The sequence below is a fragment of the Eulemur rufifrons genome, chromosome 16, assembly GCF_041146395.1.
Source record: "Eulemur rufifrons isolate Redbay chromosome 16, OSU_ERuf_1, whole genome shotgun sequence".
NCBI lineage: Eukaryota > Metazoa > Chordata > Mammalia > Primates > Lemuridae > Eulemur > Eulemur rufifrons.
Window position 1 is genome coordinate 53,853,593 of NC_090998.1, and position 16,235 is coordinate 53,869,827.

The 16,235-nt window shown below is 37.5% G+C and overlaps 1 protein-coding gene and 1 pseudogene across 3 annotated transcripts in view; one reads left to right on the top strand and one right to left on the bottom strand.

Annotated features, from left to right (window-relative positions):
- The window catches only part of FRS2 (fibroblast growth factor receptor substrate 2), a 92,688-nt gene extending 77,006 nt beyond the window's left edge, over nucleotides 1-15,682 (top strand). For 2 of the 3 annotated variants that reach the window (XM_069489716.1, XM_069489717.1), the window contains 5 exons: nucleotides 6,881-6,972; nucleotides 8,207-8,393; nucleotides 9,198-9,356; nucleotides 9,721-9,884; nucleotides 13,010-15,682. In XM_069489716.1, coding sequence (XP_069345817.1) covers nucleotides 6,907-6,972; nucleotides 8,207-8,393; nucleotides 9,198-9,356; nucleotides 9,721-9,884; nucleotides 13,010-13,960 — 1,527 coding nt within the window. In that variant the 5' untranslated portion in view covers nucleotides 6,881-6,906 and the 3' untranslated portion in view covers nucleotides 13,961-15,682. Of the gene's footprint in view, nucleotides 1-6,418; nucleotides 6,456-6,880; nucleotides 6,973-8,206; nucleotides 8,394-9,197; nucleotides 9,357-9,720; nucleotides 9,885-13,009 lie in introns of those variants that run through there. The other variant, XM_069489718.1, reaches the window with a different exon arrangement.
- On the bottom strand, nucleotides 11,854-12,291 carry LOC138396718 (ubiquitin-conjugating enzyme E2 variant 2 pseudogene; annotated as a pseudogene).
- Nucleotides 15,683-16,235: the final 553 nt, after the last annotated feature.

Consider the following 16,235-nt stretch of genomic DNA (forward strand, 5'->3'; position numbering starts at 1 on the left):
ACTAATTTAAAATATTCAGCAAATTTGTTGCAGATTGATCTTCCCAAATAGAAGCTACCTTTTGTTCTTGAATGTACCCTGGTTACTTTTGTATGTTGCTCTCTTGAGGGAGCATAATAAAACCATTTGCTGAGTTATGAACTTGGAGGAGTGTGTGCTGATGAGATCACATCAAAGTGTTTACAATATTAGTGTTTATTATTAGGTTTCACATAACTCAAATGTGGTCTCCAAATATTAATCTGCTGGTCATAAATGCAGAATATCTAGTACCGAGCTTTCCCCCTTGCGTAGGAGTTTGTGGTTCAGGAGGAAGAACCAGAGATTTGGGCGAAAACATCACATTAAAAAAAGTCTCCTTCCAGGAGTTGGAAGATTGACCAGGACTGCCTGTGCCCCAGCTGTTTCAGTCCCTTACTCATGTTAAACCTACTCTTTTGGCTTATTGAGGCTGCCCGTTCCTTTTTGCCTCCATTTTCTCTTATTTGTTTGCCCTCTTCTTTCTTTAATTCTTTCCTAACTGGACCTGATGATCATCATTTCAAACCCTTGTATTGCCAACAGCCTTTAATATCTTTGCCCTCCTACTCTCTGACCCTGTGTCAGCTGAACTGTCCACCCTTTGGACTACTGATCACAGCTAGCGAAACAGCATCGTCTTGCTCTGCATCCTCCACTCAGCTCTCATCACAACCTACTTAATAATCCTGCTGCCTTTTCTTGGGCAGCTCCTTGGTGACTAATCCTGCCATTCTCTTCAAGTCCCTCATTCTGCAAGCCTTCCCTTCTGTTTTACAAAGGAAATTCAGGATGATAGTTGTTATCTACTTCAGTGTCTCTATTGTGTTCCACCAATCCTTATTTCTTCCCTCTAATGAAGCATTCCTCCTCCTGTGGGTAAACCTCTCAACCTGGACCCTGAAACTCACTTTCTCTAGTCTCCCCTTCTGTCTTGACTTATCAGTTAATCCTTCTCTTTCCTTTGTTTTTTTCCTATACTTTTAACCTTTTCTGACCTACTAATTACAAGCCTACATAAATCTTTGTCATCTTAAAATAAGTAACTCAAGCCACATAGTCTTTCGAACCCGTATCTGTCCACACTCTAAAATGCTCTACTCTTTGTCTTCTTAGCCAGTTCTTGAAAGACTAGTTTCCATCCTCTGGGGGCTACCTCCTTGTTTTCCTCTTGCTCACTGTAGTTTGGCAACCCTTTCTACCATGCCACCAGGGGTGGTGCCCTCCTTCTTGATACTTTGTTTTCTTAGTTTTTACTGTTCTGTCTAGTCTTGTTTTTCTCTTTCACTGGCTTCTCTCTGTTCCTATACTTAAACGTATTTGTATTGTCCCAGAATTAATTAATTACTTTCTTTCTTTCTTTCTTTCTTTTTGGTGAGACAAGGTCTCACTCTGTTGCCTGGGCTGGCATCATCATAGCTCACTACAGCCTCGAATTCCTGGGCTCAAGCGATCCCCCTGCCTAGCCTGTAGCTAGGACTCCAGGCACAAACTACCACGCCTGGCTATTTTGTAGATATGAGATCTCACTATGTTGCCCAGGCTGGTCTTGAACTCCTGACCTCAAGCTATCCTCCCACCTCAGCCTCCCAAGTGTTGGGATTACAGGCGTGAGCCACTACACCTGGCTTATCCTTCCAGAATTTCAACCGTAGACCACACTTCATACTATCCTTGAGCAGTGTCTTCTGTTTTATAGCTTTAAGTGCTACGTGTGTTCTAATAGTTTACCTCTTCCCTCACACCCATATTTGTGAACTTAACTCTCTATTGCATATGTCCACATGGTCATTCTCTGGAATCTCAATTTAACATATCTAAAACTGAACAAATCATCATCACTTCCACTTGACGGCTACTGGTTTTTTCTATCTCACGTACTGGAATCTGGCACCTTTTATCTGCCATGCTGGAAACTGCCTCTTCCTTCCATTCTGCCAAGCCAGCTACTTGGTACCACTGTCTTTTCTTCCTAAATATTCCTTAAATTAATCCTTTTCTTCTTTATTCCTACTGCTGCTGCTCTGGTTTTAGGTCTCTATCATATTTCATTTAATAGTCCCAAACTGATTTCCTTTCCTTTGCACTAAACTCCTACTTAAATTTATCCTACAGATGGATGCATTTAAAATGCACATCTCACCATCTCACTTTCCTACTTAAAATACATCAGTGGCTTTCCATCATGTGTAGGATAAAATCCCTTCTCCTTGGCACGGCATACAAAGGCCTTTGTGTCACATATTAGGCGTTTCATTAATTGTACTGAACTGAAACATTCAGTGTGGATGGAGGTAGGTTGAACAGCCTCTCGTATAGGTCACGCATTGCTTAACGAACAGGTATATGTTCTGAGTAATGCATTGTTAGGAGATTCTGTCACTGGCAGAACATCATGGAGTGTACTTACACAAACCTATATGGTATAGCCTACTACACACTTAGGCTGTATGGTATAGCCTTTTGTTCCTAGGCTACAAACCTATACAGCATGTTACTGTACTGAGTACTGTAGGCAATTGTAAGACAATAGTAAGTATTTGTATATCTAAACATAGAAAAAATATAATAAAACTACAGTATAAAAGATAAAACCAGGCCCAGCGTTGCATGCCTATAGTCCCAGCTATTCAGGAGGCTCAGGTGGGAGGATCGCTTCAGCCCAGGAATTTGTGACTAGCCTGGGCAACATAGTGAGACCCTGTCTCAAAAAAAAAAAGATAAGAAATGGCACACCTGTATAGGACACTTACAATGAATGGAGCTTGCAGGGCTGGAAGTTGGCCCTGGATAAGCAAGTGGTGAGTGAATGTGAATACCTAGGACTTTACTATACACTACTGTAGACTTTATAAACACTGTACACTTAAGCCACACTATAATTTTTTTTTCTTCAGTAGTAAATTAACCTTAGTTTACTATAACTTTTTTTTTTTTTTTTTTTTGAGACAGAGTCTGACTTTGTTGCCCAGGCTAGAGTGAGTGCCGTGGCATCAGCCTAGCTCACAGCAACCTCAAACTCCTGGGCTCAAGCGATCCTCCTGCCTCAGCCTCCCGAGTAGCTGGGACTACAGGCATGTGCCACTATGCCCGGCTAATTTTTCTATATATATTTTTAGTTGTCCATATAATTTCTTTCTATTTTTTAGTAGAGACGGGGTCTCGCTCTTGCTCAGGCTGGTCTCAAACTCCTGACCTTGAGCGATCCACCCGCCTCGGCCTCCCGGAGTGCTAGGATTACAGGCGTGAGCCACCGCGCCCAGCCTACTATAACTTTTTTACTTTATAAACTTCTACATTTTTTTAAAACTTTTTGATTCTTTTGTAATAATACTTTGCTTAAATCACAAACACATTGTATAGCTATCTGAAAATATTTTTTCTTTATATCTTTATAAGCTTTTTATTTTTCTTTTTGTCTTTTTTGAGACAGAGTCTCACTCTGTCACCTCGGATAGAGTGCAGTGGCGTCATCATAGCTCACTGCAACCTCTAACTCCTGGGCTCAGTTCCCAAGGAGCTGGGACTACAGGCACGTGCCACCACGCCTAGATAATTTTTTCTGTGTTTGGTAGAGACAGGGTGTCTCTGTTGCTCAGGCTGGTCTTGATCTCTTGAAGTTCAAGTGATCTTCCTGCCTCGGCCTCCCAGAGTGCTAGGACTATTGACATGAGCCACTGCACCCAGCTTCTTTATAAGCTTTTTTCTATTCTTAAAGTTTTTTATTTTCTACTTTTTAAACTTTTTTTTTTAAAAACTAAGACACACACACATTAGCTTAGGCCTGCATAGGGTCAGGATCATTAATATCATCGTCTTCCACCTCCACATTTTGTCCACTGTAAAGTTTTCAGGGACAATAACACACATGGAGTTGTCATCTCCTATGATAGCAATGCTTTCTTCTGGAATACCTCCTGAAGGACCCGCCTGAAGCTGTTTTATAGTCAACTTTTTTTTAATATATAGGTAGGAGTGCACTCTAAAATAATGGTAAAAAGTATAGTATAGTAAATACGTAAACCAGTAACATAATCATTTATTATCATTGTTCAGTTTTATGTACTATATCTAATTTTATGTGCTATACTTTTATACAACTGGCAGCACAGTAGGTTTGCTTACACACCAGCATCATCTCAAATATGCGAGTAACGCAGTGCATTCCAACATTATGACTGTACCTACATCAATCACTAAGCAATAGGAATTTTTCAGCTTCGTTATGATCCTATGGAACGGCAGTGGTATATGTAGTCTGTTGCTGACCAAAACATTGTTAATGCAGCATATGACTGTATATTCCTACCAACACAAGAGGTTCTGCCTTAACAGCTAGCTTGTGAAGGTTAACAGGTAGCAAGTGGAAGGATTATTTTACTGCTCCTTTTGAGAAACAGTTTAAAAACATTCCTTCAAAGCACCATCTTTTGGGGCAGAAGCTATGCTTTAGTAATCTTTTAGCTCTTTAGATTTATAAAGAGGTTGGGTGGAGAATGAATATGTAATTTTAAGGCAAATTTTTTAATGTTTCTATCAATTGTCCCTTTACTTAAAATTTTTTTATATTCTTTTTCTTCCTCCTATAATTAAACATTTATTACCTTTTTAAAAAGTAAACATTTATAAAACATGTACTATGTCAAGCAATATGCTTTAGTGCCATGGAAAATGAAGAAGACAAGATTCCTGCCTTCAGAGAGATCACAGCGAAGTGGGTGGTGCAAACAGATAAACATTACAATAGAGTGTGTTAAAGGCCATAATAAGAGTTATGCCTGTTCTGCTGTGGGAACATGGGAGGCAGGCTAGATCAAGTCCCAGATCCCTAGCTTGTTCAGGATGCTTTATACTTGTGTTCCAGCCTGCTCAGTAGTCCAGTCATACTGAACTCCTCACTTTCTCCTGAATGCAATATGACCTTTGTCTTTGTATGTACTCTTTTATCTGTCTCAAATGCCTGTTTGTCTTTTTTTTTGAGCATACTGTTTCTGGTCTCCTTTTAAGTCCTATCTCAAATAGTGCTTCCTGCCCCCCTAACCCAGAAAGCTAGTTGCTCCCTTCTCTGTGCCCACAGTAATCTGCTCATTTTCTAATACAAGATTTATTGTAGTGCATTTCTGTTTGCGTGTCTCTCTCTCTCTCCATTTAGACTCATAGCTCTTTGGAGGTATAGACAGTGACTTATCTTTGCACCATGATACTTAGCTAGCATATTAGATAGAGCAAAATACCAAATATTATATGTCCCTTTTTTTTTTTTGTTTGGTAGAGACAGGGTCTTACTGTTTCTCAGGCCAGTGTGGAACTCCTGAGCTCAAGCTATCCTCTTGCTTCGGACTCCCAGAAAGCTACTATCCTGAGTCTTAATTAACTTTACAATTATATTTATTATTTCTTTTGGTTTATACACCAGTATACGAGTACTTTTTCATCTTTTTAATCTTATAGTTGCCTGGCATTCTTCGCATTTGTTTGGTACAGTCCATTTAGCTCACAAAAGGGCCTGAAGCACCTACTGTGTGCTATTGTAGTAGGTGAATGTGGAATTGAGTACGGTTTGTCCCTGCTGGAAAGGAGCTCATAGTGGAGGGAAGAAGATAGATAAACAGGCCACCTTATGACAATTTCTATTTAGTACAAAGTGTGGTAGATGCTATGGCACTGGGAAGTCTAGGGTGCCTTGGGGCGGGGCAGGGGGATGATGCATAAGAAGTATAACTCACCAGTTGGTTTGAGTCAGGGAAGGCTTCCTAGAGGCACGGTATTCAGAGTTGAATCTTGAGAAAGGAAAGAAATAGAAGAGGAACAATGTGGAAGGATGTGAGAAAACAAAGTGCTTTGGGAAAACTACAGTTCCAGTCTGGATGGAGTAAGGCTAGAGCTTGAGGCACAGAGAAGGGAGAGTTTGAGTCAACCTGTAGACAGGGATCAGATTGTGAAGGATCTTAGGTGATACTAAGTTTTAAATTTTATCCTGAAGGTGGTGGAGATCCACTGAACAATTTTAAGCAAGTTTCAACCAGATTTATGTTTGTAATGTTTTGTAGCTTCTGTGCTTGCTTCTCTCCCTCTTTTTCAAATGTTGTCACATTCATTCTGATTCTTTACCTTATTTGTAAGTGATGCTTTTAATTTTTCCCTTGTTCATTCAGAATGTTCTTGAACACTTAATGTCACCTATATAACATTTTATTTCTAGCCTTCTTTGGGAAACGAATATTAAATAGCCTTACTATATCAATTTGTCACTATTCTGTGTGTTACATTACTGCTTGGATTTTGAGTTGTTTTTCTCTCTTATTAATACACTGTTTGAAATTTGATTTTATGTCTTATTTATCAATGAACTCTTATCTTGTGGAGTACGTAAGAGATACTACAGTGAGTAACAAGAATCAAAATACCTGCCAAGCCAGAAGTCTAGCATCGCTTCGGTAATTTTTTAAGAAAAGGACATGAAATTCCTGATAAGCCACAAGGGATTAATTCTATGATTAACTCTTAATTATTAATTAATTCCATGATTAACTGCTAATTAAGTAACCGTAAATATTTCGATAGTATTATATAAATGAGAGACCTTAAATTAGTTTGTTTTTTAGATGATTTTAGAATAGGCAGACCTTTGCAAATTAAACTAGAAATTTGAAATCTCTATTACGTCTACCTTACAAAATTTATTCTTGTCACTGAGCAAAATTGGTTAGTTGTGTGAAATCTGGCTTCAGCCATGTGCCTTGTTGGGCTTAATTTTTTTGCATCTAAATAATGTGTGTGTTAGATGATTTCTAAAGTATTTTTGTGTTACGATTTTTATATCCTACAACTAATAATTTTTTCCAAATTATTTTTCATGTAGTGCTCACATGGTCTTCTGAAGAAGCCATGGGTAGCTGTTGTAGCTGTCCAGATAAAGACACTGTCCCAGATAACCATCGGAACAAGTTTAAGGTCAGTAAAACTGGTTGAGTTATATACCTTACTCCCTAATTGGATGCTCTTCTTTTACTTCACTTAATATATCTTACCTTCTGACTTTTATCACTAGACTTTTATATTTCTCTTTTTTTCTCCTCTGCCTTTTCTGGGTTTAATAAATAAGGACAACTTTTTCTTACTGACAGTATGGAATTCTCTTTTTACTTTTCTGTTGGTCTTCTGCATCTGATAACCACACAGTACTGGTAGTACTGTCTTTAAAATGCCATTTTTCAGAGGCCTTTTCATGTGTGCCTGAACGATTTCTTAAATGGAGTCTACCTCGAGTCACCCTGTGATTCATCCTGTAGTCACCATCAAGTTAATCTTCCTCTTTCATCATTCACTAACTTGTTTGCTAAAACTTCTGTGGTTGTGTTCTGTTACCTTTAGGCTAAGTGCTCCGGTAGCCATTTAGTGTCTCTGTCGTAATCTGACCTCAGTCTGCTATAAATCATAGCCTCTGATCACACAAACGGGTGTAAGTCACACCTCTGTTACTTCATGGCTTTGTGACCTTGGGCAAGTTACGTTATCACTAAGTCTTAATTCCACTTTTATACAATGCAGTCTAGGATCGTTATGAGGGTTAAATAAGAAAGATAAATGTATAGCACTTTGCTCAGTCCCCAAGGGAATAGTAACTTCTCCATAAATGTTACCTGTTGTTAGTCTTTAGACATTTTCTGAAGCTCAGCAGTGTAAGACCTTTCCTTATATGAACTCTGTGCCAATCTTATTTTGGTCTCTTTGAAAGGTACCTTCTTTGTTCTGATTCAGCATTGCATCCTTATGATGTGTCCTACATCCCCTGACCCACTGGGTTTTCCCTCTTATTTTATTTTCTGTCTAAATTTAATTGTACTGGAGGTCCAGCCAATGTCCCTCCTTCTCTTGAGTGAAGGTTTCTCAAGAGCCTTAGGCCACACTTCCTGCCTTCTGCAGCCTCTTTTGCATTTATTTGACAATTAATCATACACAGTTTTATAGTGTTGACTTTGTGTTTGTATATCTTGTCTCCCCAGGGGGAACGTAAATTTATTACAGATATGAACTGGGTACCACACTGCTTTATAATTCATGCCCTACACACACATTGGTTGATGAATGAACTAACAAATGAGCAAATAACTGAACCAATCAGCAACAAGGCATTTTTCTGAGGAATTGGTGAAATATTTGTATGGCTGTCACCTTCTGTTTTTAGGTCATTAATGTGGATGATGATGGGAATGAGTTAGGTTCTGGCATAATGGAACTTACAGACACAGAGCTGATTTTATACACCCGCAAACGTGACTCGGTAAAATGGCACTACCTCTGCCTGCGGCGCTATGGCTATGACTCGAATCTCTTTTCTTTTGAAAGTGGTCGAAGGTGTCAAACTGGACAAGGTAGATAGAGCCTTTGTTTTTTTTTTTCAAATGTTATCCTATTTTAAATTTTGTTCTTTCAGTTAATCTATATATAGTATTTAAATTAGTGTTTTGTTTTCCTCTTGAAAGAAAAAATTCCCAAAATAAGTAGATTGTTAAGAAAAGATAATAAACTATATTCATTTATCAAATGTTGTTAAGCACATTTTCTATGTCAGAAATTTTGGCTTGTGTTAACTTTAAGATTTTTAGTAAATGATTAGTCCTGCTAAATTGACTAAGTGTCTTTATTGTTATAACTTGTTGGGGAAAGAACCTAAACTTTGGAGTCAAACAGAACATGGTTTGATCTTTTTGCTACCTACTACTTGAATGGCCTTGGCAAGTTACATGACCTCTGTTGTATCTTCTCTATAAAAGGAGAGTGGTAATACCTGTCTTACAGAATTATTATAATAATTAAGCAACATGATGATTGGAAAACACCTAGCAAAGAGCCTACTAAATGGTAAATGATCACCTTGGTAGTGGTGAGTTGGGCTCCCCCTGCTGTTAAAAAGCAGACTAGAGTTAAGTTTGCAAATCTTGGTTTTTGTCTGCTTTGTTTTGGGCCATTTCCCTTAGAAAAATGAAAATTATTCTGTGAACTTTTCTTTTGTGTTTGTTTTCAAACAGGGAAAATCATTAGTTTATTAGACATTTATGTAACGGGCCTTTCTTGTATGTAGAATGTATACATTATAGTTTTATTCTTTGACAGGTGTTCCTGTAGCTTTTTTAAAGGCATGATAACCATTTTCCTCTTTTGGTTTGTATTTGTAGGAATCTTTGCCTTTAAGTGTGCCCGTGCAGAAGAATTATTTAACATGTTGCAAGAGATTATGCAAAATAATAGTATAAATGTTGTAGAAGAGCCAGTTGTGGAAAGAAATAATCATCAGACAGAATTGGAAGTCCCCAGAACACCTCGAACACCTACAAGTAAGTACCCATTTTCCCTCTCACATTTTGAATTACAGACATTTATAAGCTATAGCTTATGAATATTTAATTTATAACACACTAGAAGTCACCATTGGTTAACAGAAGTATAATAGTTGCCAATTTTAAAAAACTATTAGTTATAGTTATAAATATTTCAAATATTTTTTAAATGAAAACATTAAATATTTTGTATTATCTAAAATGTGTGGGGGTTGGTGTTTGTGTTCTGATTTCTGCTGTCTTGACAGAAACACCTTTTTTAATCTTCTCAGTGCAGATTTTAGATTCTTATTCATTTTTATTCTCTCTGTCTTGCCCCCATATCCTGCCTTTCTCCTTACACAAATAAACAAAAATTCAGCTCCAGGGTTTGCTGCTCAGAACTTACCTAATGGATATCCTCGATATCCCTCATTTGGAGATGCTTCATCCCATCCTTCAAGCAGACATCCTTCCGTGGGAAGTGCTCGCCTGCCTTCAGTAGGTGAAGAATCTACACATCCTTTGCTTGTGGCTGAGGAACAAGTAAGCATGTGCTACTGTATTAACAGCAATAATGATTGTGTGGAGTTAAAATATTACTGTGCTAATACTTTTAACTTTTACTGTTTGTAAATTACTTTTGTAGTGAATAATCAGAGGAAATAGCATGTATTTGCTGGCATGTGCTCAAATACATGCAAGTGCGAAGCATTAGGGGGATTTGTGGGTTCACTGGAGAGGTACATTTATAGATTAAGAAAGACATAAGGCCTGTTCCCATATAAGAACCTCCGATGGATTAAGAATTTCTGCTGCTTTTCATACTGTAGTCTTTATAATCATTGAACTACTTACTAGTAGGAAGGTAGATTTTGTTGCTGATGTTGTTATGGAGCTATTTAGTGTTCCTGACTATTCTAGTTTTCATTTGTGGAATGAAGTATCTGGTTGAACATTACCTCTGTATTAATTAGTTCTACCTGTCTCTTATAAACCATATGTTATTTACCATTAAGAGGTTTTTAGTGTCTTTTTTTTTTTTTTTTTTTTGAGGGCACATTCCACATTTTATTTACATTTTAACACTGTCTTTAATCTCAAAATCACATATCCATACAGCTATATCCTTTTTGTTGACTTCACTTAATATTAAATGCATGGTTTGTTAAACAAAGACTGTAAACAAATATTTACCATGTCTGTTACGTGTAACACACTGGAATAACTTTTAACAGAAACTCATCGGGCCGGGCGCGGTGGCTCACGCCTGTAATCCTAGCACTCTGGGAGGCCGAGGCGGGTGGATCGCTCAAGGTCAGGAGTTCGAGACCAGCCTGAGCAAGAGTGAGACCCCGTCTCTACTAAAAAAAATAGAAAGAAATTATCTGGCCAACAAAATATATATAGAAAAAATTAGCCAGGCGTGGTGGCGCTTGCCTGTAGTCCCAGCTACTCGGGAGGCTGAGGCGGTAGGATCGCTTAAGCCCAGGAGTTTGAGGTTTCTGTGAGCTAGGCTGATGCCACGGCACTCACTCTAGCCCGGGCAACAAAGCGAGATTCTGCCTCAAAAAAAAAAAGAGAAACTCATCAATCCCTGCAACATTTTTTTTATTATAAATACAGGTACCAAAACAATCCTGAACATATTTTTGATACTACTGGTAGTCAGCACCCACGCTGCATCAAAAATTAACACGATTTGTGACAATATTCATTGTACCCACTATTTTAAACAATTTTACTTGCAGCTCTTTCACTAAGCAAGATGGATAAAGCATGCCATTTCTGTTTTTCCTTCTTGAGATTTTTACTTTTCAGAAAAAGACATGCTTCCACTGCCATCTGACACCTCTCTTCACACTTTCATCTTGTAAACCTGGATTCTGTCTCAAGTATTCCAGGTTTGTGTTTAAATGACAATGCCTTAACAAGAGACAAAAAATTGTGCTCCATTTTTCCTCCTGTTACCTGAAAATATAATGGTGTACATATATTAAATATATTCTTTTTTTTTTTTTTTTTTTTTTTTTGAGACAGAGTCTCACTCTGTTGCCCAGGCTAGAGTGAGTGCCGTGGCGTCAGCCTAGCTCACAGCAACCTCAAACTCCTGGGCTCAAGCGATCCTCCTGTCTCAGCCTCCCGAGTAGCTGGGACTACAGGCATGCACCACCATGCCCGGCTAATTTTTTCTATATATATTTTTAGCTGTCCATATAATTTCTTTCTATTTTTAGTAGAGATGGGGTCTCGCTCTTGCTCAGGCTGGTCTCGAACTCCTGAGCTCAAACGATCCGCCCACCTCGGCCTCCCAGAGTGCTAGGATTACAGGCGTGAGCCACCGCGCCCGGCCTAAATATATTCTTATTTAATGGGTACTACAAATGTCCAGGTCATGTTTACCAGGTGGAATTGTTTTACTTAACGTGTGGGTATTTTGCATTGTGATATTTAATCAAGATGTTAACCTGAGTAGAAGGTTGTTGATTCAAGAGAAATTTGAAATTAACTAAAATTAACCATTGTATATTTGTCCTTCTGGTGGCTGTGAAAGCTTCATATTTTCTTCAGACATCATTAGATGTCTTAGCTCTTGAAGTACAACTTTAATGCTATATGAATTTTGCCATTTTGCTAACACTGGTATGTTCCATGCATCCACCACCCCACTGGAATTATTTATTCCATTCATACTAATTTTTGATACAAATCTAACTGATGGAGGAGCTTCTGGGTATTTAGGTCCACATTCTACTTTCAAGCTGTATATTCTGTTTTCATAATTTGTCCTTGGTGGCCTAATAATCATGCCTATCCACCTTGTAAGTGTCATATCTTCATCATCGTCAAGGCCCCAGCTAACCATACCATCGCCTACCCCTTTTTGTCCTTCAAGTTCTTCCAACAAGCAGAAATTATGAGGAACTTTGACTCCTCTGGGGACCGCCATCTTCTGCAGCCCAACACAGCTACCTGCGTGCATGGGATGTTTCGCGTCTGGTTTTTAGTGTTTTTAAAATAAATTTCTTTGTGTTTTTTACATAGTGAGTTCTTATATTACTTACTGTAATTACATTTTTCCCAATTTTGCATTTCACTTTTGAATCTTTAAAATTTTATGTATAAGCTTGCAAACATTTTTATATCATTTCCCCAAAATGCCATTGAGCTTTTCTAAATAGTGAAAATTTCTTACTTGGTGGTATCTGTTTTATATCTATGTGTTTTACAGAACTCTTATTAAATCTAGTAGGGTTTATCTCTTTATACAGTCAGATCATCAGTAAATAATGATAAATTTATCTTATCTTTTTCAATACTTGTTTTTTCTTATTTCTGAATCATGTTTTAATGCATTGATGAGAACCTCTAGAACAGCATGAAAATGATAATCCCTGTTTTGTTCTTGATTTTTTTTTTACACAACACTTGTGTTTCACCATCAAATATAATGCTGCATGTTATTTTAAAGTAGTTATCTTTTGGTCATATTAGAAAGATATTTCTACATTCTTCCTCTTCCATCTTTTTATTAATAAAAAACAGGTACAAAAGTTTTTATGTAAGAGTACATTTAGAGAGAGACAGTTAATAAAATTAACTGATATGGTCAGGCGTTTTTTGTTTTGCTTTTTAAGTAAATTACTCATTCACTTTCTGTTTTGTTTTAGGTACATACCTATGTCAACACTACAGGTGTGCAAGAAGAACGGAAAAACCGCACAAGTGTGCATGTCCCATTGGAGGCGAGGGTTTCTAATGCTGAAAGCAACACACCAAAAGAAGAACCAAGTAGCATTGAGGACAGGGACCCTCAGATTCTTCTTGAACCTGAAGGTGTCAAGTTTGTTTTAGGACCAACCCCCGTTCAAAAGCAGTTAATGGAAAAAGAGAAACTGGAGCAACTTGGAAAAGATCAAGTTAGTGGAAGTGGTGCAAATAACACAGAATGGGACACTGGCTATGACAGTGATGAACGAAGAGATGCACCCTCTGTTAACAAACTGGTGTATGAAAACATAAATGGGCTGTCTATCCCTAGTGCCTCAGGGGTCAGGAGAGGTCGTCTGACATCCACCAGTACCTCAGATACCCAGAATATCAACAACTCCGCTCAGAGAAGAACTGCATTATTGAACTATGAAAATTTACCATCTTTGCCTCCTGTTTGGGAAGCCCGCAAGCTAAGTAGGGATGAAGACGACAATTTAGGACCAAAGACCCCATCTCTAAATGGCTACCATAATAATCTAGATCCAATGCATAACTATGTAAATACGGAGAATGTAACAGTGCCGGCAAGTGCTCACAAAATAGAATATTCAAGGCGTCGGGACTGTACACCGACAGTCTTTAACTTTGATATCAGACGCCCAAGTTTAGAACACAGGCAGCTCAATTACATACAGGTTGACTTGGAAGGTGGCAGTGACTCTGACAACCCTCAGACTCCAAAAACACCTACCACTCCCCTTCCACAAACCCCTACCAGGCGCACAGAGCTGTATGCTGTGATAGACATCGAGAGAACTGCTGCTATGTCAAATTTGCAGAAGGCACTGCCACGAGACGATGGTACATCTAGGAAAACTAGACATAATAGTACTGACCTGCCCATGTGAGCCTGGAAAGCATTATGTTGTTTGCACCTTTGTGAAGTTTTTAAAAATGAAGATGCAAGTGCTTCATTTTCATTTCTAAACACTAACTCCTTTTATAGACTGATGAAATTTTTTTCTGAATATTTCATGTGCATCTTTAACTAAAGGGAATTAATGTAGAGCAGGTACTCCTTAAAGAACACTAATTTCATTATATACTACTCATTGTACAGCAGCATTCCCATTTTCACAGTGCCTATTTAAAATGAGAGTTGAAGTGAATGACATGCTGATTGATTTTTATCAATATTCTGGACTTAAGCGTATCTTTCATGTCTAAGTCATGGTTGGCATTTAAAACTTTTTATAAAGCCTCTTGACAATGTGCATTGCTAACAGATAACTCTAGGCTTTGAAAGTAATATTTATAGATTCACTGTTCACAGTATGTGGCCTCCAGCATGTAACATGAGGAATCCTTTATTTCGTTAATTAAATGCTTTTTGACTTGAGCCAAAACATATGTAAAGGAAAATAGAAGTACCATACCTCCTTTTATACCAGTCAGCTCCTTTGCCTTCAGTGTCACTAGAAAGAGTCTTACGTCTTCTATGAATATGGTTTGCTGTTGGTACCTTGAAAGGCAGGAGGGAGATAAGATTTTCTGTTTACTCATCTCATGATGTCATTTCAAGGGCATGTCCAGATATCTTACTCAGAATTACAATAGGCTCAAGAATCAGTCTCAGGTCACTTTACCCAAAAACATTTTAAAATCTGAATCATAATCTCTTGAAAGATTCTCTCCTATAGATTATTGACAACACATTGTTTTCTGGAGGCATTGTGCCATTAGGTTTCCATTTATCTTCAGTTTTTTTCTTTGGTGTTTGGGATGTCTTATTTTGTTGCTTAATGTCTTTTTCAATTTAAAATGTTCGAGTCTGTATATAGTTTTAAAATTGGATTATGTGTTCGTTGTTTTTTAGTTTGCATTTTTGTCAAATTATGGTTTTGAAGGTTCATTTGGAACTTACTGTTATACTATAACAGGGTTGCCCTTGTCCAGTATTTATTTATATACTGTTTACTTTTCAAGGTGATAAAAACATTATCTCAATTTTAAATTTTACTTGTGTCCATAGGTGATCTCTTTAGCAGCTGAGAAAAAAAGGAAGATGCTTTTAACATGTAAAGTTCCCTAAAGGTACTGTGTTCTCTGTGGGCACTCCCCCCAGCACTTTAGCAGTGATTCCCTCAGCTGTACGGCTGCAGTTGTACTCTGCCCACTGTAGTGTTCCTCAGCTCTGCTGTCCTTTCACTTGTAGCTGGATCTTTGATTATCTTTTGATTCCAATGAAATGTTAATACTGTTGCCAGCATAGCATGTGCATTGGAAGCCTTGTAACAATGAGATTGTGTCATAATTTTTAGGATTCAAAATGAACTGAAGTTTATATAAACTGAAGAGAGTCCATATGTCAAACTCTTGGAAAATCAAGGATGTTCCAATTTTCCAAACACTAGAGAATACAAGAGAAAATAGAGTGGAAAGAAGGTCAGGTAACCTTGCAAAATATTTTACAATTTTCTCTAAATATGAGGAAGTTTGAGATTTCGATCTGGATCTACCAGATGTAACGTAAGGTTAATTTAGCGTGAAAAAGTTTTAGCAGTATAGCATCCAACCTATTCAAAATAAATAACCTATCATAGAATAATGAATAGATTAGCAGAATGATAGAGTGGGGCCATTATAAAAAATAAATTATTAAAGGTGTCTTTATTTTCAGTGCCATTTTCAGTGTCTTTATCATAAATCAGTATCAATGTCTTTTATCATTTTGTGTGCATAGCAGAATTTTCTTTTTTTCCCCTTTTTTCTCCCCTGTGAACTTGGTGCTTATTAAAGTGTTCACTGTTCTCTTAAAAAGAGCAGTGGTATAGGTGTGCAGTTTCCATTTTTAATATATTTTTCCATTTATCATTTTTTCTGAGTAAATTGCTAATTGTGCCAAATTTATGTAATGGCTTTTGTAACGTGGAGTAAGAATTATGATGGAACCAATGCATATGGTTTTCTCTGAAATAAGCAGTCAAGGCAGAACATTAATCTCCAAATGAAAGGGCTCATCTGTTTATTCACTTTGGAGGTTGGGTACTTTATTCTTTGTTTCCCTTCATCCTTTTCATTTTTTCCTCCAGATTCTAATTAGTTTTTATATTTTTTAGATAACTCCAATATAATCATTACAGTTTATGCTTTAAATACTATGTGCTTTAAAAATGAAAATGG